Source organism: Melitaea cinxia, chromosome 16, assembly GCF_905220565.1.
Source record: "Melitaea cinxia chromosome 16, ilMelCinx1.1, whole genome shotgun sequence".
Classification (NCBI taxonomy): Eukaryota; Metazoa; Arthropoda; class Insecta; order Lepidoptera; family Nymphalidae; genus Melitaea; species Melitaea cinxia.
In genome coordinates, this window is record NC_059409.1 from 6,061,223 (window position 1) to 6,088,139 (window position 26,917).

Sequence of the window (26,917 nt, forward strand, 5' to 3'; positions counted from 1 at the left end):
AACTTGAGCAGGGTTTTGACACGTTGAGCAATTTAAAATAATGTATACATCAAAAGATATAGGAGTTTGAAAATATTGATAAAAGAATATTTTTCAACGACTTTTTTGATTTATAATTAAATAATTTGAGGTGAGCAATTTAAAATGACAACGTAGTCGAATTGAGCTATTGAAAATGTATCGATTAGTATTTTTTTTTTTTACAAATATCAATATTTTATTTGTTCAAACTATTTATATTTATTTAAAAATTTAGGGAAGTGGATCTGTTCCAAACTATACTTGAGCAATTATAAATGCAACTTGAGCAGTTTTTTAACACTTTGAGCAATTTAAAATATTGTATACATCGAAAGATATAGGAGTTTGAAAATATTTGATTTTTTTTTTTAAATTTTAATTTTTAATTATATAATTTGAGGTGAGCAATTTAAAAGGACAACGTAGTTGAATTGAGCTATTCAAAATCTATCAATTAGTATTTTTTTTTATTACAAATATCATTATTTTGCAGGCTGGGGTGGGGTAGGTCCGTTAAATAATGTTATCCACAGCTGGTGAAACAGCCCTTATTGCGTCTGCATGACAGAGTAACAGAGTATAAACAGCAAACTATCAGCTGCTTTGCTGTCATTTGCTGTCACTGACATTTAATCAATCGTTGTTTATCATTCTTTCAGTCAAGTCGTCAAGTTTTCTTGAATCGCAAAAAAGACGTGACTGAATTTAAAATAGCAATGAACAGAAGCAAATCCAAACGTAAAGTACTGTCAATGTAAACAAACATTTCTGACACCGACATATAAATACCATACGAAAAATACGATGTTATTTGTTCGCGGAATATTTTGTAAATACATTGGGTGTTGATTTCTTTCAGTACTTAACGAATTTTCACTTCATGTCTTTAAAAATTTTCAGATGAAGTTTAGGTTATTCAGTCGTGGATTTCGTTTCTTCACTGGCAGACGGAAATTATATAAAAAAATGGACTTCTCGGATCCGCCTGCTAAGGCGTCATTCTGCTGCGAAGAAACTGTCGAAGGTGCTCCGCCGACCTATGCAATGTACGAGGCTTTAAAGGATTCGTGTCAGAATAATGCTACCTACTTTCAACCAGATGATAGTGAAAACGGACAAAGACTATACCAGGGCTTTATGACTCTTTTAGATCACATAGACACCGTTTGGCCTCTTGTTGATCACGTTCGTAAGGTATGTAATCATTTGTTTCGTTCAGATGTGAATAATTGATTTATTTTTTCTTTGAGTCATTCATTAAGTTATTATTACATAAATTATAAAAGTATATAATTTCAAACTTAATGTGCATATAATAATGATTTTGTGCATGTGGAAATAATGCTAACTATATTTATATTTTATGATTCATCAAAGTGGCTATAAATTAACACTTAATATATTTAGCAACTTTATAAATAGCATGTAAAGTGTAAGTTTGTAATTAGGTTTAACAAGGTATGATGTAATGATTATCATCATAAGAAAACATTGTTTTAAACAAATATAAATTATCTATACAATAAAAATATATATTCGTTATTTTTTTTTTTTAAACTAAAACTGTGCAAAATATTCTCAGTTCTATGTCTTTAGACATCAGTTTAGATATTATGAAAAATAAAAAAAAACTATTGTTAACTCATTAGATTAATATTCAATTTAAGTTGACAGAAATATATAAAAGAGCTCTAGTAAACATAAGACAACTTTGTGAACAGTACAAAATATAAAGTGACTTTAAATCAGATTATCAAGTTTAATACACTTCATTATGATTTGCTATCGCTTCAGCCTGTAATGTACAACTGCGGAAAGGAGAAGGGTCAGAGCTTAATCCAACATGCTGCTCCAATGCGGGTTTTACCCTACCTACCTTGATATATATATATCAAGGTAGGACACACCAGGAAATTTTGTCTTCAAAATATGGAGCAGGCTGACTGGGGTAGTACCTCGACCTTTCGGAATACCACAGCAAAATAATACTGTTTTCAATTAGTATTATGTTCCTGTTGGTAAGTTAGGTGACCAGAGTTCCTGGGGGGATTAAAGATAGGATTGGCAACACGCGATGCTTCTGGTGTTGCAGGTGTCTATAAGCTACAGTAATCGCTTTATTTTATGTAACTAGGTAGGCTTACAAGCGTACGGTTCACCTGATGGTATTTAAAAAAATATATACAATATTTCTTATATGCAATATTTCAAGTATTTATAGTTCAAATAAAAACAAATACAGGTCAACGTCGTTAGCCAGAATAGTATAAACTATATATATATATATCTTGCCATGTATATATATATATATATATATATATACACATATATATATACACATATATATATATATATATATATTATCTTACTAGACTTAATATTCTATTATGTATCTAATATGTATATATATTAGATACATAATAGAATATTAAGTCATGTAATTTACTTTCTTTCTTAAGGTAAAATTAAAATGTGAACAATACATAACGGGAATTAAAAAAAGGTCAAGATACTCAATGAATAAATCATTTTGATTTTAATTACGAGGTCACAGGTTTAAATAGATATTGTTAGTAAAAGTTTTACAAGTGTTTTTATTTAAAATATTTATCTATTGTTGATGATAATAAGGAATATTTAGAAATATATATTAGGGACAAGAAATACTTTCTAGAATCGAAAAACTTAAAACAGATAAAATTAATGGACCAGATGGCATACCACATGAAGCCTTAAAATCAGCTAAAATATGTACTAATTACTTACATAACTAACCTCTTCAACAAAATACTGGACAATAGACAAATACCAATAGAGTGAGCACAATCTGATATCATACTTTTATACAAAAAAGGTGACCCTGCTGACGTTGGCAATATGTACAAACTATTTGCCTCGTGTCTCGAAAAACGCCTAGAACCCTATACTGAAGACTACCAGCCAGTTGAGCAAGCAGGTTTTAGAAAAGGCTACTCAACAGTTGACCATATATATAGCCTTGAACAAATTATTGAGAAATATGCGAAAAAAGCTAAAGCGTTCGATTCAATCTCTCATGAAACCATATGGAAAGCTTTAGAGGACTGTAACATACCAAATGAAACCATAGAGCTTATAAAAGACATCTACGAGAAAAGTACAAGCAGAGTCAGACTAGAGAGAAAAGGTCCGGAAATAAAAATATGCAGAGGAGTAAGACAAGGGGATCCGCTGTCACCTAAATTGTTTATTACTGTTCTTCAATATGTCATGAAAAGCCTAAAATGGTCTGAAAAAAGAATTTTCATACACGGAAAATATCTGAATAATCTCAGATTTGCTGATGACATAGTAATATTCTCAGAAACACCAAAACAATTACAAAAAATGATTAACGACCTTAACAATGTCAGTAGAAACATAGGCTTTGAACTAAATATTACTAAAACTAAGGTTATGACAAATAAAGTTAAACACCCAATTATAGTCGATGGTAGCCTCCTAGAATATGTACACGAATACATCTACCTCGGCAAACAAATTTCCTTTAGAAGATCTAGACATATGGATGAACTAAACAGACGCATAAACTTAACATGGAAACAATTTTGGAGCTATAAGGAAATACTAAAGTCACGTCTACCAATCAACCTAAAATCTTTTGTTTTGGATTCCAGTCTACTACCCTGCCTATCATATGCGTGCCAAACATAGATCTATAACAAGAAAACCGAAAGGAAAATCCAAACTTGCCAAAGAGCAATGGAAAGGAGTATTCTGAACCTAAAACGCATAGACAAACAAAGAAACATAGATATAAGGAAACAAACAAAGGTAATGGATGCTCTAAACCACTGCAAAAAACTTAAGTGGAGATGGGCAGGCCACGTAGCACGTATGAACTCAGATAGATGGTGTAACAAAATAACTCATTGGCCAGGCCCGTTTGGAAAAAGGAAACAGGGTAGGCCCCCTGATAAGTGGCTTGATGAAATTAAAAAGATAGCAGGAGAAAATTGGACGTCAAAGCCAAAGATAGAAAACTTTGGAGTGAAATGGAGGAGGCCTTTACTCGAAAAGAGGTCCTTAAAAGCATTTGCATGATTTACTCACAAAATTATTTATTGTATTTTAAGGATAAATAAATGGCTTAATAATAATAATAAGGAATTATTTATCTATACTATATTAGAAGAAATTCTAAAATGTGTCATGTATGGGAACTGAAATGATTTTTTCTTAATAAGTTTTTTATCTAATATTGGAAATATAAATATGATTAGAATCCATTTACATCTTACAATTTAATACTACATAAGTAAATGATTGTGTGTTTCAAGTACAAACACTTTACCATAACATATAAGACCCTCAGTTATTATCTAATTATAATGATTTAAATATAAATAAAAATTAATTCCGAATGACTACACCAAATGAGATATAGGAGACCACCGTGCTTCGGAAAGGACTGAAGAGGGACTGCACAAACACCTAGACCACGGCAAATATCTGTATCGCCAAAACAACTTTTTTTCATGAGCGTGCGGATCGAAGCAGCAACCGCCAGCGCAAAAACCATAAACCAGTGCTGTGACCGTTGTGCTAACGCGTCATTTTTTTGTTTTAAAATTGTTATAAAAGCAATAAAAAAAATCGATATATTCACATACAAAAAATATAACACAACGAAATTTCTCGGCTCAGTTAGTTTTTGCTAAAAAAAAATTTCAAACAAGCCATATTCAAACTTATAACAATGCAACTTATTTAACTAACATGTATGTAATTACTAAAATTGACACGTGTTTACAGAACACGCCTTTATTGTTCACAAGAAATTATTTGAACATATGTGCCATATTATTCTTGAGCATATTTAATCTAATGCGTGCAAGTGTAAGATAGTAAATAATGTAAGATGAAGTTTACATATTAATTAATATTTATTACTTATGCATTATCGTATTAGTCATGGGTCAATATGTGTATTAAGACAAAGAACAGTTGTAATCTCGTACATTATATTTGACGTTGTATTTTCTTGTAATATATTATTACCTGAAAAAAAATTAAGATTCATAAATAAATAGCCTGATAGCGATCGTTACTCATGGTAGGGAATATATCCGCTAACCCGCATTGGAGCAGCGTGGTGGATTAAGCTCTGATCCTTCTCCTACATGGGGAAAGAGGCCTATGCCCAGTAGTGGGATAGTACAGGCTGAAGCGTTAAATAAATTAAGGCTCCCACTACGATTTTCTCCTGTGTCGGGGGTCCGAAAACACACAATACATAAGCACAAACGCCCAGATTACAACAAACATAAAGACATATGGCCAATACAAATGTCCGTCGTGAGCGGGGATCGAAGCCACGATCGCCATCGCAACAGTTATTGCTGTGATCGCTGCGCCAACGCGTAGTCAAGATTACATACGACCCTGAAAAAATAAAAACCACTTTATTTTTCCAGTGAATATACTAAACTAAACTTAAAAATTAGTAAAATTTGTATTTATACACAAACATTCGAGGGTTTTTTTTTTGTAAATTTTATAAAACAAACCTGAAATTAAGAATGCAAGTAGGTAGTTTTAAATTGTTTATTCACCTTTTAATGTCGGCGCATACTATGCGAAACGCGACATCGACAACTCGGCGACTAGACGCTAGGCTGTGACCGATAATCTTCTTAATCTTAATATATATAAACTAGCTGACCCTGCAAACGTTGTTTTGCCATATATTTTATTAATCCTCTTAACCCCCCCCCCCCCATAACTTAGGAGTATGAAAAATAGATGTCCGATTACCAGACCTACCCGATATGCACACAAAATTTCATAAAAATCGGTCCAGCCGTTTCGAAGGAATATTGTAACTACCATTGTGACACTAGAATGTTATAATATAAGACTAGCGGACCCGGCAGACGTTGTTCTGGCCGGAAAATAGCTACCAAATTTGATTGCATATATCCGATAACCGTGCCACCTACCCGGTCCAATTGACATAAAAACTACCCCATCTCCCAAGTTGGACCAAATTACAGATGCTTACAAAATTTGATAAATATTGTTCGGTAGTTCCGAGAGGTTATTGCCCACATACATCGTAACACGAAATTTTTAAATATATAGATTACGCGTCACGTTGTTTGTCTGCGATGGACTCCTAAACTACTTAACCGATTTTAATCAAATTTGCACACCGTGTGCAGTTTGATCCGACTTGAAAGATACTTACGCTATAGATTATTGCCCGTATCAAGTAGTATAAAAAGAAAATTGATCGGTGTGAATAAGATTAAGAGTAGATTCTCAAGTAGATTTTATGGTGTTGAAGCATTCATATTATGTTTCTACCGTAAGGTAGAAAGCATTTGAAGCTCTAATAGCATAATCATCGCTTTTGAGTTCTCTCAATCTGAAAAAAAACTTAAACCAGGAACCCACAATCAATCACGATTGAGTAACGACAACAATATGTGATCTTTTTCAAATTATTTTACAATTTCTCAGAAAAATACGATTGATTTCAGTATAAAGAACATGGTCTAGAACTCTAGAGAGTCGTGTAGAGACAACGTTAAGATAAATCGTCCAAAAGCTTTAATTTTGTTAATTCTGGACAAACAGCAGCAGTGTTACCGATAGTGTACCTAAAAGTAACAAATAAACATTTTAATGTTTCTAAAATTAACCTTCGTGACTCAGAAAAATGTAAATAGTAACACAACATATGCAGTATTTAAACTTGATTCAAATTTAAATTTATTATTGCCATAATAAAGGCAGCAGTTAAGCCTTCTAATCTTAAGGATTTCGTCCTGAAAAAGAGTTTACAAAATGCATCAAAGTTAGTGCTGTGTGGCTACGGCACTAAAGAATTTAGCCACCCCCTCTCTTCCGGTGGGTGTCGTAAGAGGCGACTAAGGGATAACAAGGTTCCACAACCACCTTGGAACTTAAGAAGCCGACCGATGGCGGGATAACCACCCAACTGCTGGCTTTGAAATACACAGGCCGAAGACGGGCACTGCGGTCACCAACCCGCCTGCCCAGCGTGGTGACTATGGGCAAAACACATGAGTTCACGTTATTTTTGGCGTCAACTTGTGGAGGCCTATGTCCAGCAGTGGACTGTATAGGCTGTAATGATGATGATGATCAAAGTTATGTCAAATAAACGCCATATCCTTTTCTAGATCCATTATTATAATGTTAAATTTGTCATGTGTCTTATTATATTTTGCCATCGCTAAAACAATATTTTTAATGAAGTTGTAGCACTTAAAAAGTCAACTAAAATTCTATTGTAGCTGACAATCTTACCGTTGCCATTCACAATGGATTATATTTGTATAAAGAAATTGACCTTTCATTTTTCGAATCAAGACACCGGGAGATGATACTTCTCGAGGTCTCTTCACAATAAATGGTCCTTGTCGTCGTCAATTGAATAACTCTTAGGGTTTTTAACAAAAGAGGGACAGATACGGATTGAATGGTTTTGAGCGGAAGAAAAATGAATATTTAAAATTGTCGATAGTATGTGAGGTTCCAGGGATTTAGGACGTCGATTAGCATTGGAAATTTATTAATAACAAAAAAGTAAATAAATTAGTAACTTACAAAACACACACACACACACAGGCACAGTAGAGAATTTCCTGCTTAAATTTTGGAGCAGCCGGACTGAGGTAGTCCCACAGACCTTACAGAAGATCATAATAATAATGCTCTCAAGGAGTGTTGTGTTCCTGTGGTGAGTAAGGTGACCAGAGCTCCTGAGGGGAATTAGGGAATAGGGTCGACAACGCGTTTGCGATGCTTCTGTTGTTGCAGACTTCTACAAGCTACGGTAATCGCTTACCATCAGGTGAACCGTACGCTTGTTTGCCGACCTAGTTGTATAAAAAAATAAATAAACGAATAAACCAATTTACAATAGATAATCTATGAAACAAGAAAAAGAGTACTAGAAGTAATTTATATTACCGGTTAACGCGGACTAGCAAGCTTCCTATACAGAAACGAAAAAAACCTTGACATAAGCTGTTTAATACGTAATGATTTTATTATCCTATACGAGTATATTGTATTTTGGTGTTAAGACGTGACAATATGCTATTTTTAAATCGTTTCAATAAAATTGACATGTTATTTGTAAAAAATAACTTTTTATAACATTATCTTCGTCTTGGAAACAAAATTCAGACACGTAATTCCATTAATAAATTATTATATCTAAATCTTTCTTATGAATTACTCTTGTATTATGGGTGAAAATCGTATGAAAATATGTGCAATAGTTATAGATTATAGCTAACAGACTGACGATGGTACGTAATGTTTATGACAAACTTTATTTGCAGGTAGCTCCACTATACGACTTCGACGCTAAAGCTCCGGGTAATGGGTACCGGAGCTTCGTTTCCGTCGTCGACTCTTGTGTCTTACACGGACTCAAACTTAGCCGCCAAGTGTGTACTGGACGAGACGCGTTGCTATTTCGAAAAGGCTACTTTGTTAAGTAAGTATTTTACAAATATTTTGATATAATAACAATATAAAAAACTCTTTTCCTATATGGACAAAAAGGCAAATGCTCAGCAGTAGGATGTTACAGTCGGAATCAATCAATCAATCCAGGGAAACTTGTTTTAATGTTTTAACCTTAAGGTTTACAATACAGATAAAACATAATGTATGTTTTAGAGGTTGTTATAGATATAAAGAAAAATTACAGTTTAAAAAATAAAAACTTCTGTCAAGTAATAATAAAAAGGAAAAATTCGGGTCTGGCAAGATTTCAAACCTTTTTTTACCTTAAAGAGACGAATAAGTATAGTATAAAGTTTTAAATATAATGGATGGTAAGTAGAACAGAGTTACCTCTTATCGAGGTTTTAATTTAGTATTTAATTTGCCAAAGAAGTATCATTTTAAAATGATATCAATAAAGATAAACGATGATATCCATATATCCTGTAAGGCTTTTTCTCTTGTGATTACGCTCAAAGAGACAAACTTATGTAATGTACAACATCGTTCTATCAAGTAAAGAGGTACTAAAAAGTCCTTATGCATTATCTTCGATATTTCATTACGAAACAAATTAAAACATAATAATTTTTCCAAGGAAATAAAATGGGGATGAAAGTTTGCATGTAATTTGTAACAAATTAAAAGTATGCACACTGCAGTTTTAGGATGTCGATTAGCAGGAAATAAACATAGGTTTTATAGTTTTGGAAAAGGGCCGTAGGTAAACGTGATACAAATTCTTAATCCTGCAGCAATCTAATACTATTTAGTATTAGTACTAGCTATCATTGCTTACGGTACGTAAACGGTTTGCTTTTAAACAAAATACGAAATGACGCAATTGAATTGACTTCCAATGCTATTATGATTGATAAAAATAGAATCTACGTTTTTTTTTCACACAAAAGTAGTATAGTTATAAAAAAAGTTTATTATTTGAATTGACAATTTTTAAATCGTAAGCTAACCAGACATCGTTCGTAAGTATCCCATAAAACAGAATCGTTTGATATTCTGCCAGAAACAAAATCAAAAAGTATAGCAGCTACACGCCAACTGAACTAATTGTAAAGATTTTAAAATACTACGTCTGATTAAACAATACACGCATAAGTAGGTCACATTTGATTCGTCCCAGATATTCTAAATGAAAGATACAAAAATATACGATAGAATATTGTGTTTATACATAAAATACATATTATTGTTTGTTTTGTTAGTAGAACATGTGAATTGTCGATTGTAGTTATAAGCACGTGCTTGCACTAAGAAATTTATAAATTTATGTCATACAATGTAATGTTTATTTTACTTTTGTAGACAGATTGCGTGTATAAAGAAAGTTGCCTATATTTACCTAAATGTGTTTGATTTATTACAATAAATTAACTGAACTATTACTTATAACGAAATATTTAATGATTGTATTTATTGTTACGTAAATAATTTCAAATGTAAAATGAAAATGATGCAATACGACTTCATAAAAAACTTTAACATCTTATTCCACTTCATCATCACTTCAGCCTATCGCAGTTAACTGCTGGACATAGGCCTTTACAAATTCGCGCCGAAAATGGCGTGAACTCATGTGTGTTGCCCATAGTCACCACGCTGAGCAACACACATGAGTTCACGCCGGATTGGTGACCGCAGGGCTAGCTTTGTCGAACCAAAGACGCTGCTGACCGTCTTCACCCTATGTATTTCAAAACCAGTAGTTGGATGGTTATCCGGCCATTGGACGGCTTTTGAAATTCCAAGGTGGTAGTGGAACTGTGTTATCTCTTAGTCGCCTCTTATGACATCCGCGGGAAGAGATGGAGTGGCTAGATTCTTTCCTGCCGTAACCACACAGCAAATTCAATTTATCTTTGTGACATTTCGCTAATAAAAATATTTTAGGGAGGTAGAATCATGTGGGCAACTGCTAGCATCGTTGGGTACGTGTTTACACCACCTCCAGACTTTACTCTCGTGGGCAGCGCCAGGGGAATTGTTTCCCACTGAACCACACACACCAGAGGAGTTGTTCTCACAGGCGGACCCAATAAATCAATACTGCTTTTATGGAAGATGTCTAGGATTTCAGGTAACAGATTAGTAGTTACTATTTTCTTCATTTATTATAAATAATTATACACGTACCTATCTATATTCATGTTTATCTGTTAACAGATAATTTATATTAAAAAGCTACGTTAACTTAAACTTAGAAGTGTAGATTTTTCTTGTGATGTTGAATTGAGAAAAAAAAAACACATCTAAAATAAATTTTGGCGCTTTGTAGTTTGAATTAAATTTATTTAAAATTGTATTCTAAAGTTTTGCTTTTAAAGTAAAAAGTTCTTAAGACATTTTGATTTAGTTAAAAGTGTGTTTTTTGTTAAATTTATTTATTATTTTACGGTTATGCATGTCCTATTTATGATATATTAAAGTAAATTGGCGTTGCTGTCTCCTACGAATATAAAAATTTGCATTTTTATTATCATTATTACCCATTAAAGAGACACCAATAGTTTTTAATTTATTGTAAAAAAAAATAATAAAAATTTACCTTGTTATTACTTGATTAATCGTTGAAAAATTAAAAATTTTAAGACGTTATGACGGAAAAATAACAACCTAAAAAAACTATTTTATAATTACGGTCGTATAGATATCGGTTGATAATTGGAGTAATATGTATAAGTTTGTTAATTTTTTTTTACATTTTTCCACGTTACAGACAGCAAACCATAAAAGACTGTATAGGTAATTAAGATTTCGTCACGAAGCATTATATGTAAATTAAGTATTTAAACGATTACAATGTATTTACATTAATAATAATATATCTTCGATTTTGTTCGATAACTTGCCGCCATCACGTAGGTAGTAATAAAATTTCGTTGCTGTAAAAATTTTGGGACTTCTCACAAAACAATTGCGACAAGTTGTTTTCGTCGGTTTCGTCGTCGACAGACCTTTCTTGATCTTTCTGTGAAACAATTCTGAAGAGATCGAAACAGATTGATATCTAAGGGTGGAAGGTCTGAGCTATATGGTAGATGCAATAACACTTACCAGTCAAACTCTCTCAATTTATGTTGAGTGGCTAAAAACTTATGTGGTCGGGTGTTGTCATGATGAAAGACCACACCTTTTCTGTTGATCAATTCTGACCGCATATTCTCAATTTAAAAAACAAATCCCAATCGATGGGTTTGCCCGGCGGTTTTACCGCTCATAATGATTCTTTCATTTTTCATCCCACAGTATACGCAACATCACCTTTATATGATATAATTTAATGAAACAATTTTGTATTGTTATGAACGTTGTTTTCGAAAGTTTGACGGTTACATACACTTCGGCGGTTCATTTTCATTTATATAAAATACTAACACAAAAAATTTCACATATTTGTCATATATTTCCAGTGTGTTTAGAAAGATATAGTTAATAATGAAATATAACAGTAACGTTCATTAACATTCCTATGACCTGAAATAAAAAAATGTATACTTATGTACATGGTTAAATAACAATAGCATTTTTGTTACCGTTTTATAGTAATAAGTTGCTGGTATTTTAATTTGAATTTTTTGTTCTTTTTTACCACAACCTTTCTGAACATATTAATCTACAGCATTATTTGTCGCTGTATCTGGTTAGCATTAGCTACTCGTATTTTTTTTTTAATTATTTTAATATAGGTTTTTTATTTAATATAGACCATCTTTTTTCCAGATATAATATGTAACTGACTACTTTTCCTTTTATTTTGAAATTTGCATAATTATGTGACAAAGTTAATTAACAATGTAGATTATTCGTAATTAAATATTTAATATACATTTAACAATTTTGTGTCGACATTGAAGTTACTTTAATAAAATAAAAATAAAATGATACGGGAAAAAACATTCTTTAGAATATTTAGTTTATAATGAAACTACTTTTTTGGATTTTATCGCGGTTTATTAAGGCGCCTCCCTGACCAAAACGCCGCGCTAGCCGTTTTTTGTGCACTTTTTTGGAGCTATCTACTTGTTAATGGAAAGAAGAATCAAACTAATAAAAACACAGTTAAATTCTGCATAATTTTAATTATACAATGGTAGATTTTTTTTTTTTTTTTTGAAGGAATAGATGTTAAATAATCTCCTTACAACGATACCACAAAAATGAGAAATAGTGATTGATAATATGCATCTCCTCGTAAAGTAAACATTATTTTATTTTGCAACCGACACCAATGGATTGACAATTTAATACTGAACAATACGTAAGAATTTTTTTTTTCAAAAGACCCAAATTTGAATTTTTATAGATTTTTTTCTAAAATCTGGGCGTATTCACTACTGTAACTCAAGCACAGGGTATCGGAATTCAGTCTGCCGCAAGGTTTGGAGGGAGAAGCTTGTGTTGTTTGTCACCGTGTCGGCTAGCGCACGCTCAATACACAATATCAATTAACAATAATAAATTTATTAGCATCTTGTTAGCATTTATTGTTGAAGTTTATAAAATAAAATTTACTTTGTTTTAAATAAAAAAAAAAGTTGTTTGTTAAAAATAAAATATTTTTCTACTTACACTGTCTGAATAATAAAGATAGATTGCTTTTTAACCGACTTCCAAAAAAGGAGGAGATTCCCAATTCGATTGTATTTTGTTTTAACCGACTTTCAAAAAAGGAGGAGGTTCTCAATTCGACTGTATTTTTTATGTATGTGGACATCAGAACTTTTAACTGGGTGGACCGATTTCGACAAAAAAAAATTTAGTCGAAAAGTGGTGTGTGTCATTTGGTCCCATTTAAATTTATTTGAGATCTAACAACTACTTTTCGAGTTAGATCTAATAATGCGTTTTTACTTGACGCTTTTTTCGTCGACCTACGTTATATTATAACGCATAACTTTCTACTGGATGTACTGATTTTGATTATTCTTTTTTTGTTGAAAAGGAGATATCCCTAGTTTTGTACCATGATAAGGAAACCAGGATTTGATGATGGGATCCCAGATAAATCGAGGGAAACTCTCGAAAATCCGCATAACTTTTTACTGGGTGTACCGATTTTGATAATTTTTTATTTAATCGAAAGCTGATGTTTATCATGACATTTAGTATCATCATATTTAAATTTTATCGAGATCTAATAACTACTTTTTGAGTAATCTTTGATAACGCGTAGTTACTTGACTATTTTTTCGTCGATCTACGTTGTATTACTTGTTGATGTAATTGAATTTTCGTTTGCGAGCAAATACAATTATTAGCAATAAGATCGCCTGGTTGAACAATTTATTACTATAATTGCTTATTATGTAAATTTTGTTCTTTATTTACATGTGCAATAAAGTATATTATTATTATTATTATTAGGACCTGGGTGACCGAGCTTAGCTCGGTATTTTTAGTAAATCGTGTTTTTTGGAATTCATATTTAAATTCGAATTACATATTTATAAAATATGAATAATATTTTTTTTAAAATAACGAGTGCAATTAAAAAAAAGGAAAAAAATAATTGATCAGGGACATTGGGATTTGAACCATGATCTCCTCGGTTGATCCCATAGAGCAAAAACAAACTTTGTTTTTGCTCTATGGTTGATCCCGACCGGCCGATTTCCCACCGAGCTATTACAACTTTAATGACAGTTGCGAAATTTACCTTCGTATTCTAACGATATTATAGCTATTTTTTCATTCCCTAAAAACAGGGATTAAACGTCATTTTCTAAAAGTGAATCCTAGTTAGATGGATTTATCTCCCCCGAAACCTCCTATATACTAAATTTTATGGAAATCGTTGGAGCCGTTTCCGAGATTCAGATTATATATATATATACAAGAATTGCTCGTTTAATAGTATAAGATAGATAACTCGCCTTCAATCCAAAAAGTCAACACCAAACGAGTATCATGAATACTTATACTTCACTACATAGTATAAAACAAAGTCGCTTTCCACAGTCTGTATGCTAAGATCTTTAAACCTACGCAACGGTAATATAATAATGTACTAATATATAATATATACATTATAATGTAATACAATATATTTTTTATATATTAGTATCTTTTCATCTATATATATTTTATATTTAGTATCAGCATTGCACCCGTGCGACGCCGGGGCGAGTCGCTAGTATTAGAATAAAAGTTGTAAGTATTCATTATGAACGTAAGTGTAGTGACTGAATTCATTACCAAAATTATTTATGCACCAATTAAATAAAATTAATTTACTTTTTATTGTACACAGCAAATATATTATATATTATATTAATATTAAATAAAATATATTTGTAGTACATATATATATATATATATATATATATATATATATTTATTAACGTAGGTGTTGTCACTGAATTCATTACCAAAATTAATTTACTCACCAATTAACATTTCTTTCTTTCTTTAAAAAAAAAATTTTTTAATGAATGCCATGTCTACGGACTCCATGATCTATATTTTTTACGCGTATTCGTAAGTTGTTTACCAAATAGCGCTAGTAGTGTTTTACGAAGTATTGTAGAGGTGGGGTGCGGCAAAGAGGGAACGAATGCTCAAGGTTATTTGGTCGGGGTAGCGCCTTAAGTTTTTTAATGCCCGGCGTTTCGGATACTTTACAGCAAACATGAGGAATGTTCTCGTAAAAAACTTCATTTTAATTAAGGACCTAATTGAATATTCGACCTAATTTTTTTCAATGTTACAGTTTCTTCCATCAATGCGTGGTATACTAAAGGGTATATCCATATGTATGGCTGGTTTCTCCGAAGCGTACTACAGTCACGGTAATCTCATTAGTTCCGTTTGGACGGGAGGGCAGTATTTAATAGATCCAGAAATGCGCGCAAGGCGTATTGTAAATATCAGTCAGTCAGCTAGTGTGGATTTCTGCAAGGCGTTTTGGTTTTTAGCAGAGAGTGGTAAGCATTTCGGCTTCTATTTGTGACTATTTTTTGTATGTTACGAGTTTATCTTTTAACAGTTTTTTTTTTCTCGAAAAAATAGAAAATTTAGTCGAAAAATCAAAATTTCTAAAGATTTTTCCGAGGCAACGGTTAAGACTGGAGAAAATGACCGTCCATAAATGAAAAAAATACTTTTTAATACAATAAAAAGGAGGATTGTCGCAAATCTTTACATACATTTCTTATCATAGTATATTATTTAAATAAACCTTTTCGATTAAATTTTCTAAAAATTGTATAGTTATCTAACTCCAGGTTAATGAACAAGCCCAGTGGTGAAAATTATAATATTTATTGTTATATTTACGATAATGAAACTTGAGATAATATTCATTCATACGATTTATAAATTAACTAGAGCTGTATGTACCCTGCGTGCGTTGCTACGGTTTTTTTTTGGTCGTATCAACTCTAAAACCTTTGTGGACTCATGCACAACGCTTTGCTGAAGATCATGACATGATCAAATGCATAGTTTACGAGTCTATAAAGGACATACAGACAAACATTCATTAATATATATATACATATATATATATATATATATATATATATATATATATATATGTTTCAAGGGAAATAGAAAACAATATATTAAACAATAAACAAATGATTCTATTTATAAATTAATTACTTGATTTTTACGCGTTAAGGAAATAGTGACTTAACAATTGACATTAAAGGCGTAACTCCAGCTTGGGTAAAAAGTAAACTATTGATTAATTGCAGAAATGTTTTTACTGCATTATTAAGTGTTTTCAAATTTATTCAGAACCGTCAGAACTTTTATCAATGTTTATAACTAAAACATTCTGCTCTGCGAGTTTTGTAACGTCGTTTAAGTCTCCATGTAATGTTTTTCTGACCACGTGGGTACAGCATTTCTTGAATTTGTAGTTCTGCTATCACTTGGTCCATTATTATTTTGACGAATAGGTATAAATTTAAAAATTGACAAAAGGAGTATCCTTACTGTCTTAGGGTTTAATTAGGCAATGTGAACTCGGCTTTATAATATACTTTAATCTAACGATCAAGGGTACATAACTAAGCTAAGTGATAACTATGAGTCACTATTCTTAACGCAAATAAGTACTATAATCAGTCATTATTCTTAACGCAAATAATACTATAGTAAAAACATATAATAATAATTAGTTTACTTTCAGAAATAATGAAACGGGTACCAAGTTTAATGTCGTCGACGGTGGCCGTCAATAAATTAATAACGTTGCCCCCTGAACCTATAGCCGTGACTACGAAGGAAGGGAAAGAGTTGACGATATTACCCCCTGAGATGCATATAGGCCTACAAGGACTTAATGTTAGATTGATCAGCGTTAATAAGAGAAATGGCATGGTGAGCTTTTTTTGTGTCTTAAAATCCAGTATTTGAATTTCATCTAGCAACAATAAGTTTTAATTCAATTTGACTACCCCGTTGGCGCAGTTTGTAATGGCCCTGCTTTCTGTTCCGCGTGTTGCGGGTTCGATTTCCGCCTTAGTCTGGGTCTAATATTTGTACTTATATATATTCTATGTATTTTTATCAAAGAAAATATATTTATAACAGTCGGCTGTTACCTATAACACAAGCATTAAGTTGCTTACCGTAGGAACAGACGAGCGTGTCTATGTGTGTATCTCGTGCTTGAAGGATAAAGGAAAACAGTCGTTTATGAACCGATTTTGACAATTCTTTTTTTTTTTTTTTTGTTGCGAAGGAGATATCCCTAGTTCTGTACCATGATAAGGAAACCAGGATCTGATGATGGGATCCCAAAGAAATTGAGGGAAACTCGAAAATCCGCATAACTTTTTACTGGCTTTACCGATTTTGACGATTTTTACGACGATTCAATCGAAAGCCTATGTTTATCATGTGGTCACATTTAAATTTCATCAAAATCTGATTACAATTTTTGGAGTAATCTTTGATAATGCGTATTTACTTGACTATTTTTTCGACTACCTACGTTGTATTACTTGTCGATATAATTGAAGTCAGTTTTTCTTCGTTTGCCCGCAAACACAATTATTTAAATATAAGTTTAACGCAATAATTAAATAAATTATTGAGTTACGAACTTCAATACTATCTAGTTTGATTTAGGAATTTAGCTATGACTCTTGACATATTAAACAACCTTATAAATAAAGTTGTTAAATCACTATTTCCTTAACGCTTAAAAATGAAGTAATTAATTTATAAATAAATTTATTTGTTTATTGTTAATATATTGTTTTCTGTTTCCCTTTATACATAATACGACGTTTGATGTAAACAAGAACATAGAACATAAAAACAACTCTTCTTTTTGAAGGAATATTGATTTTAAACAAGCAAACAAAGTCGTATAATATTTCTATACATAACATGTATACTCCATAGGCAGGTGAAGGATCCTCTACCCTCCCGCCAGCAGAGGGCGTAATATTTCACTGCCATGGAGGAGGCTTCGTCGCCCAGAGTTCGAAATCTCACGAAACTTACTTAAGGGAATGGGCAGCTAAACTTAACATGCCCATACTATCAGTGGACTACAGTCTAGCACCACAGGCGCCTTTCCCAAGGGCATTAGAAGAGGTCTTCTACGCTTATTGCTGGATGATAAACAATTTTAAAGAAATTGGAACTACTGGTAAGGATCTTTTTGTTTTTATTTTATTTGTGTATATCGCGATCTTTAATAGGTCACGGTGGTTCAAAATTAGAACTTTCACAATAGTTTTTACAAAGTTATGCCAAAAAAACTAATGTTTTAATTATTCGAAATAGCTGCCCTGTAAAACTTAAATATATAGAACTACTAGCTGACCCCGCAAACGTTATTTTGCCATATATTTTATTAACCTTCTCCATCCCCCCCCCCCCTTATAACTTGGGCGTATGAAAAATAGATGTTGTTCGATTCTCAGACCTACCCGATATGCACACAAAATTTCATGAGAATCGGTCAAGCCGTTTCGAAGGAGGTTAACTACAAACACCGCGACACGAGAATTTTATATATTAGATGATGATATTTACTGGACCATTTTTTTCCACATATTCACAGGTAAACGAATTGTATTCGCGGGTGATTCGGCGGGTGCGAATCTAATCGCGGGCTGTACGCTCAAAATCCTGGAGGCCGGTCTACGACCCCCCGAGGGTCTGTTCATGGCGTACGCTCCCTTACTCATCAGTTTTGTACCGAGTCCTGCAAGACTTCTTTGCTTGATGGATCCCCTACTGCCTTTTGGATTCATGATGAGATGTCTTAAAGGTTAGTGCGTAGTATTTAATGGTAACAGTAATTTTTCTAGGACCTTTCCTATAATACACACTATTTTTATTTAACAGTACCAGCTTCTGTTTCAACCGGTTTTTTTTGGGTTTGTTTGTTGTTCTCACATTACACGTATAGGTCTGCTTTAAAAATTATAGTACTTTTATTGTTTTTTTTTTTTTGTTTCTCTATGCTCCTTAAATACTTCTAAAATATTGCTAAACGTCAAATAGTTTTATATTTTTATTGTTCTACTATAACAAATTAAGTGGTGATACTATATACATTCCATGCCTTTGAAATAAAAATACTACATACAGAACAACAAACTTTACAATGTGTATAAATATTCAATTAACAATGAATCGAATAATTTTAGCATACGCAAGTCCAAACGCAAGAGGTAAAGAAGAGAAACGCTCGAGTAAAGAAAACAGCACATCAAATGCCACAACGCCTATTGAAGGAAATGGTTTCCTGAAAGTTAGTCCATCACAAGGTAAGGATTAAACAAATTTAACTTCTATTGCATGTCTACTTGTAAAAAAAAAGTATCTAATTATATTTTCGGTTGGTATGTGATGTATTAACAATGTAATGATTTTTTTTTTTCTAAATCCTTGCATTATTTTGAATTGATTTAATGTACGTAGCGAATGTATACGTCAACAGAGTAAAATGGACTGATTAATATCTGCTGGCCTGCTATGATGTTGCCATTATAAGGATTACCATTTTAAATCTATAATTAATACTAAGCTACCCATAGATCTAACTTGTCTGTCATTTTATACTTGTATTTACACTGACTGACCTACTAACGGTTACCTGAAATGTTATCTATGAACAAATACCCTCTCCTAAACAAAACTAGCATTCATTAACAAACAAAAGAATTGGCAGTTACGAAATACGGTGAAGACTTACCATATCATTATGTTAGACACGCCAATAAATCAATAATTAGACATCGCAACGCAAAATATAGTATTAATTGATCGCTGAGAACGTAAAAGAATATTTGTTATTTTAGTTGGGTCCTCGAAAGGCACGGTGGGCGTTTGTGGCTAATAGTTTCTCAGGAATTTTGTCGCGATATATTGGGCGTACATCCCCAGAGGGTGTGAGTGAGGGCCCGTCATCTTTCGAGGAGGTGTCCCCCTCCGACCTGGCGGAGCTGCAAGCGCACAAGTCCGGCAGCGAGCGGCGCCAGTCCTCCGACACCACCATCAGCGCCGCCTCGCTCACCAGCGAGCACACCGCCGCAGGTCACACGCACGCACACGCACGTACACACACACACACGCACGCACACACACGCACGCACACACACGCAAGCACACACACGCACACACACACACACGCAAACAAACGCACACATACACACGCACAGAAACACACATAAACGCACTCAGACACACACCCACACACATGCGCACGCACACTTTATTGTATTTATAGGACCAACATATATGCTAAGACTAGGATTTCCAATGGTATTACCTCAACATTGAATGCATGTCTGATTGAACCTTTAATCCTACCTAAATACCAATATCCAATTTTCTCGCATATTGATTAACGAATTTATATATTTATGTTAAACACTAATAAGAGCATGACAATTTTTAAAAACAATTTTCTTTACTAAATTATATATTAAGCAAAATTACATATACTGTATGTAGTAAATTACGAAGAACATTTTCTTTAGGTCAATGTCATAATTAACAAATAATAATAAGGTACCACCAAATAAGCGAATATTACCAAAGCCAACTGATATTTCAAGTAATTTTAACAGACAGACTTTGATTTTGCAAAATCAAAACAGATAAAATGTTTGCTAATTTGATCACTCTTCCACTGACCATCTCTCATCTCTGTATACATATATTACTCATATTTACATACAAATGAAATTTATATAATTATTTGTTTATAACAGGTATAACACCAACGGAGGACAAGTCTCAACAGTACGTATCGGATTTCCTCGATCGATACGTTTTTGAAAGCGACACAGACTCGGAAGGAAGGCGGTTCCCAGTCGTTAAACCAAACAAGAACCAACGTTCCAGGTAACTACCCACTTCTAGAATGTTTTGATTAAGACTAACGTTTTTGAGTGTTGTTTCAAATACCACAGAATTTAACTGCTATTAGAGGAAGCCCTAATTTGAATTGTTAGATGTTTTGAAAGATTGTGTGTGCTGTGTTAGTAATTTTTCTTCTCATTAGTGTAATATATCTATCATTTCCTGTAAAATATAAAAATAGCGTTTACTTTTCCTTTAAATGGTTGTAACAAGCTTTCTTTGCTAAAAAATTGTATCTAAATCTATACTAATATTATAAAGAGGTAAAGTTTATAACTTTGTATATAGGGGGTAATCTTCGCAAATACTGACCCGATCATGGAATTTCTTTCACTAACAGAAAGCTACACTATTCAGGGGTGACATAGGCTATATTTTATTGTAATTGAACAAAAAATTCAGTCAATAAAAAAAAAGATTAAAATATAATATCAAAATAGTAAATAAACTAGCGCCATCTATCGCTATTAGAAAACAATTTATTAGTCTTTCGACGTTATTAATTTAGTCTTATTTTAGTCTATCGACGACGTTTTCTCGATTTTTGATAGATGGCGTTAGAGCAATGTAAGTGCTATATAAGTGCTAATTTAAGTGCTATAAAATTTGTTCTTTAAAGTTTGTTATTTGGTTAATATAATAATAATTAACGCCCAACGAAGTGGGCACGGGTCGGCTAGTATAATATATTTTTGATTTTGTAATCATAAAGTAACATGTGATCCCAATATTAATTATTTCATGATCCAGTTGCTAGATCATAGATAATTTTAATAAAGGGGACATTTATATATTGCGCGTGTTTTAACTTTGGGTAAACTTACTAACTGGCGGCAAACCGATTAAGCTCCGATCCTTCTACACGGAGAAAGAGGCTTATGCCCAGTAGTGGGATATTACAGGCTGAAGCGTAAACTTAGCTTAGTTTAGTTAGACCTGTAACGGTGGGTATATCCATGTTGTACATAGCCGCTCTTATTAAGTTGGTAATTTGTTAAGAAACTAAACTGATTTGATTGAGTTAGTGCCGCTATATCAAACTTAAACAAAATTTTCATAAAACCAAAACTTTTATTTTCTATTAGAGAACCGGAATCGGAAAATTCGAGTACTTTGATAGGTGAACCACCATTAATACAAGACGAGGATCAAAAAGACAATAAAAAAAGGATAAAAACACGGTAAGTGAGTGAAGTTTGCAAATTCTTATTTATATGCTATAAAGTATACAACGCGCTTACATAAGTGTGTGCGTGTGTATGTGTGCCATTGTCTTGTGTGTCATTGTGTGTTTTTTGCATGTATTGTGCTAAACATTAACGGACACAAATCACAAAAACACAATACACATTGTTTTTTTTTGTTATCACGAATTGTGCAATCACAGATATAGTAAATAATATTTTTAGCAAACATAACACCGTTGCAAATACACAGCGGCTACACAGGTTGCAAATGCCTTGCAATTTTCACCTCTAGTGGAAAGAAACATGAAACATCTACCACAGTAAGAGTGAGGTTATCTTTGTATGTGGCTGGCATTGTGCATAGGATTTATTGCAGATTTATACGTGTTATTTTATTTACTGAAGATAATGTCTGATGCACAAACTACTTTACGATTATCATAAGGAACGGAAATTATTTTATTTCTTATAAATCAACTATCTCAAAGTATTTATTGAAAAAAAAGTGGTCATTGATTGACTGTAACTATTTTATTCTCCTACAAAAGCTCAAAGAGATGATGTCCCTAATTCGATCGAAACGATTTTAAACTTTATTTTATCTTGAAATTATAATAAATATTTCAATCATCTCATAAAATTTTGAGAATAAATTCCACCCTACCAATAAAAAAGTATGGTATTTTGACATTTTTTTTTTGTTTATGAAAATTTTATGAACTAGGTCGATAACTCTTTATTTAACAATATATATATGCTTTTTGTTTATTATATGCATAAATAGTGATCGTTATGAATATAATACAATAAAGTGCCGTGTCTATGTTGTCTTGACATGTCTGTAAATTCTTGTCATAGTATAAGTGAAGCGGCCACGGGTCTAATGGGCGCGATGTCGTCTCGGCTGGCATATATCACTGGTTCTAATAGTATAAGGCCGTCACAAGAAGAGTGAGTACCCGCTACACATTCGTATATTCATGCAGTTTTAGAAATATATGTTCAATTTAGTAACATTGCGTAAAAATACAGCTATATTGTTATCGTTATTCTTTGTGGCCTTTGTAATGTTTTGTATCTAATTTTTACTATCTAGTTTATCTTAAACTATTTAGAATATTAAAATATTGTAAATAAATATATGTGGCAGTAAAAAATAAGCTTTTTGGTAAATATCAGAATTTTTATAGTTTACAACTGTACATCTTTCTTAATAGATAATATTTTTAATGTTTAAATTTATAATCCATAATTGACGTATGTATATTGAATAACTCAACTCAAACCTACCGAATTCCTACGTGCTCTGATGCATCCTAGAGAAGGCCCTAATCTTCTCACAAAAGAAAGCTTTAAGCAAGCATTCGAAAGTTTATAAGCTATTAAAATACTTTAAGTAATTAATTATTTTTAATATATAGGCTAGCAGTGAGGTCCAATTTTGACGCCTTAATAGCGCGCAGTCCGTCCGATGAGTTCATCTTCTCCGTTCCCCGCGACCCGTTTCTGTCGCCATACTGGGCAGAAGACAAACTACTGAAAAGATTTCCGCCTGTAAGGATACTGGTAAGTAAGGAAGTGGATAGGTGTAATAAACAATTTCTATAAGTCCTAGTTTTGCTAGGATCACTATAATTTTTTTTTCACAAGTCTTCCCGTCACCTACTCAGCGATAGATGGCACTACAAGTTTAATATTAATACACTACACATTTAAAACATATGCCCAAACCCTAAATTTTCTTCGAAATAGTTTGACAAGATTGTTGTAACCACGATTAATAATAAAAAACAAGCATATATTACCTTGATATTGATTTTCATTCAAAACTACAAATTTCATAAATTTTACGTAATTATTATCTACTGGTTTTGTAAAACAAATTTTTATAATAAGGTTTCTATCTAAATCTTCATTTTCCACCTAATATAGTTGTCCATGAAAATTAACCTCCTCTAATATTCTATCAATATTTTGAAAAAAAAATCAGTTTACGTTACTTTTTAAATATAGACCGTACACTTGGACCCATGCCTGGATGACTGCGTGATGTTTGCCAAGAAACTCAAGGGTCTCGGCAACGAAGTCGGTCTCGATGTGTTAGAAGGTTTGCCTCACGGATTCTTAAACTTTTCATTGGTAAGTGAAACTCTCTCACTTTATTATGATTTACTCAATTTAAAAAAATAATAATAACCTTGTAATTTATTTATGATATAATGATTTTACTGCATTTCCATAAAACGTAGATATTTTGTGGGAGGTTCTTTTTGGCCAAATGTGTTTGGTACCTTTTGCTCTGATGGGATGCTTGACTGATTGTTTTTATTTTATTTTAGTCTGCATAATATCTCTCTTATATCAGCCGATGTTTTTATACTTAATATGAAATAGTTATAAAATTTGTTTAATACAATAAAAATATATAAATTTATGTTTTAATTATATTTAGTAAATATCTTTTTTTCAGATGGCCAAAGAAGCTCATGAAGGTTCAAACTTATGCGTAGAACGTATAAAACAATTGCTCGACTTAGAAAATCATGCAAGTACGCCTGATAACACGCAGTTATGAATGTGTGGCCTTTGCGGTATTAATAGAACTTAGGCTTTAATGTGTGCCTGATACAGATTATAAATCTAGGCAAATCTCAAAATATAGCTAATGCTCTGTTAATTTTATTAATACTCTTTAATGGTTTTTTTTTGAAAAAACATACCTACTTGTTAAATGTTATTTAAACTCGTGTATTATTTATTCAAATATGCTTAAAATATAAAAGTGGTGTAATGTTTTCATGTGTTTTATGAGTGAAATAGTAAATAAGTGTATATGTATGGCACTAAATTTAGTTATTTTTAAACAATTCAAAAATCATAAAATAGTGAACGCTTTATTTTTAATTCGGCAAAAGACAAGACTATACCAAAAATGTTTATAAATTTATTTATTATCTTAGTTAACTATTATTATCAACGTTGTCATGTAATTTGTTATTGTAGTAAATAACACGAACATAAAGTTATGGTACATTCAAGGAGGACCAGTTAAGATGGAGAGTAATTTGCTTGACAATGAAAGTATTTCGTAGCAAATATTTTTTTGTATATAAAAATAATAAATTAAAAAACCTAAAACATGTTTTATGTCGACATAAGCAGCGTATATCTCATACAATGATACAAAATCCTGTTATTAAATTTAACTAATCTATTAAATAAAGTTCAAATTCTATAATAGAAAGTAAGATGTCGACTTAATTAATTGTAAATTTTTGTCTTACTTTTTTTAAAACGTCTTTCTGGATCTCGTCCACAACTTCAACATATTTTATACTTAACAGTGTTACTAGTTTAAAACTTTCAGTGTCGGTTGACTATCTAAGAAATTTCTTTAAATTAATTTATTAGCTGATGTAGACATCACAGATTTGTAATTAGTTATTGATAGATTTATCCGTATAATAAAAATTAAAATAATATTTCAAATTGTAAAGTTACCTTTAGCAGTAGAGTTATTCCGAAACACGTTAAATCTAGGCCAAAAAGTTGGTAACATATTTATAGTATCTTAGTAAGTCGTTCTATTTCTGATAAATAATATGGTCGCTATTAACATGTGTCTATAAAAATATTGTAAATAAATAAGTATTTTAAAAACGGAACGCTTACCCGTAATCATTACAGCTCACTACGAGATAAGGCTTCAAATATTTGAAGCCAAATATGAAGGAACATTTAGCGCCGCCTAATTTTACGGTCAGTACAGTTGATTTCGATAAAAATGTTGTTCGATTAAAATGCCGTTCCATCTCATGTTTATACTGCCGAACTCATGCTCAAGTTTTCAAAATTGAACAGTTGGCCAATACGAATCGTTTTCTGCTTAACTTAATAAGAACCGGGCTTATATAGTAAGCAGTACTTCTAGAATTTCACTTCTAGAAATTGTAAACTCGGTTCCTATATTCAAGAAACGAAGATTGTTTAAAGCGTTTAATTCAGAACGCAATATAGGTATATAATATGATCAGAACGGTAAGTAACGGTTTTAATGAACGAAGGTTAAAACGGGGTTTTATTGTGGGAATTATGTCCGTCCGTCTGTTTGTCCAAGCGCTTCTGAAGATTGTTTGGATATAATCTATGTAGGTATATCTTTGTTAATTTTTTTGTTTGATGCCTATGATAGGCACTTTTCTGACTTTTTAAAATTATTTACCGTGTACCTAAACGTACTTTCGAGTCTCCGTTTATTTTGTTCGAAGTTACTTTAACATTACTATAAACGTTAAGATAATTTTCTTAACGTTTTTGTTTAGTTAAATATGCTTAAATAAGATAATACTGACAAATTAAATAAGTTTATAAAAAAACTGCCCAAGTGCGAGTCGGACTCGCGCACTAAGGGTTCCGTACAAACAAAATTATTAAAAATATTTTATTATATGATGTAACTAAAAATGTATGTGTTATAAGATGTTGCTTCGTACCAAATTTCAAGATTCTGAGTTCACAGGAAGTACCCTGTAGGAATTGTATCCCTTACGAATGTCGAAAATTTGCAGCATAAACGGCTGCATCCTTTGCTTGCGTTGGTTTAAAAGTTTGTTTTTTTCACAGCTCCAAGGGACAGTAAACCTGAGTATTTGATATGAGTTTTAGCTTGATACCTCCACGCATTCCTGATAAATAGGGTCGTGATAGACAGACAGATGGACAACAAAGTGATCCTATAAGGGTTCCGTTTTTTTTTTCTTTTGAGGTACGGAACCCTAACAAACAAGCAGACCAAGAAACAATAATTAAATTATTAATAGAAC

General features: G+C 32.2%; 1 protein-coding gene across 1 annotated transcript; it reads left to right on the forward strand.

The window, feature by feature from the left end:
• Positions 1 to 659: 659 nt before the first annotated feature.
• Positions 660 to 25,739, forward strand: LOC123660768 (hormone-sensitive lipase). Its single transcript, XM_045595805.1, has 16 exons — positions 660 to 764; positions 922 to 1,215; positions 8,382 to 8,539; positions 10,459 to 10,645; positions 15,278 to 15,491; positions 16,706 to 16,896; positions 17,929 to 18,178; positions 18,596 to 18,805; positions 19,188 to 19,307; positions 19,927 to 20,076; positions 20,757 to 20,889; positions 21,993 to 22,088; positions 22,953 to 23,045; positions 23,516 to 23,660; positions 24,108 to 24,233; positions 24,565 to 25,739. The coding sequence occupies exons 1-16, from the start codon at positions 738 to 740 to the stop codon at positions 24,667 to 24,669; spliced, it is 2,499 nt and encodes an 832-aa protein (XP_045451761.1). The 5' UTR covers positions 660 to 737; the 3' UTR covers positions 24,670 to 25,739.
• Positions 25,740 to 26,917: the final 1,178 nt, after the last annotated feature.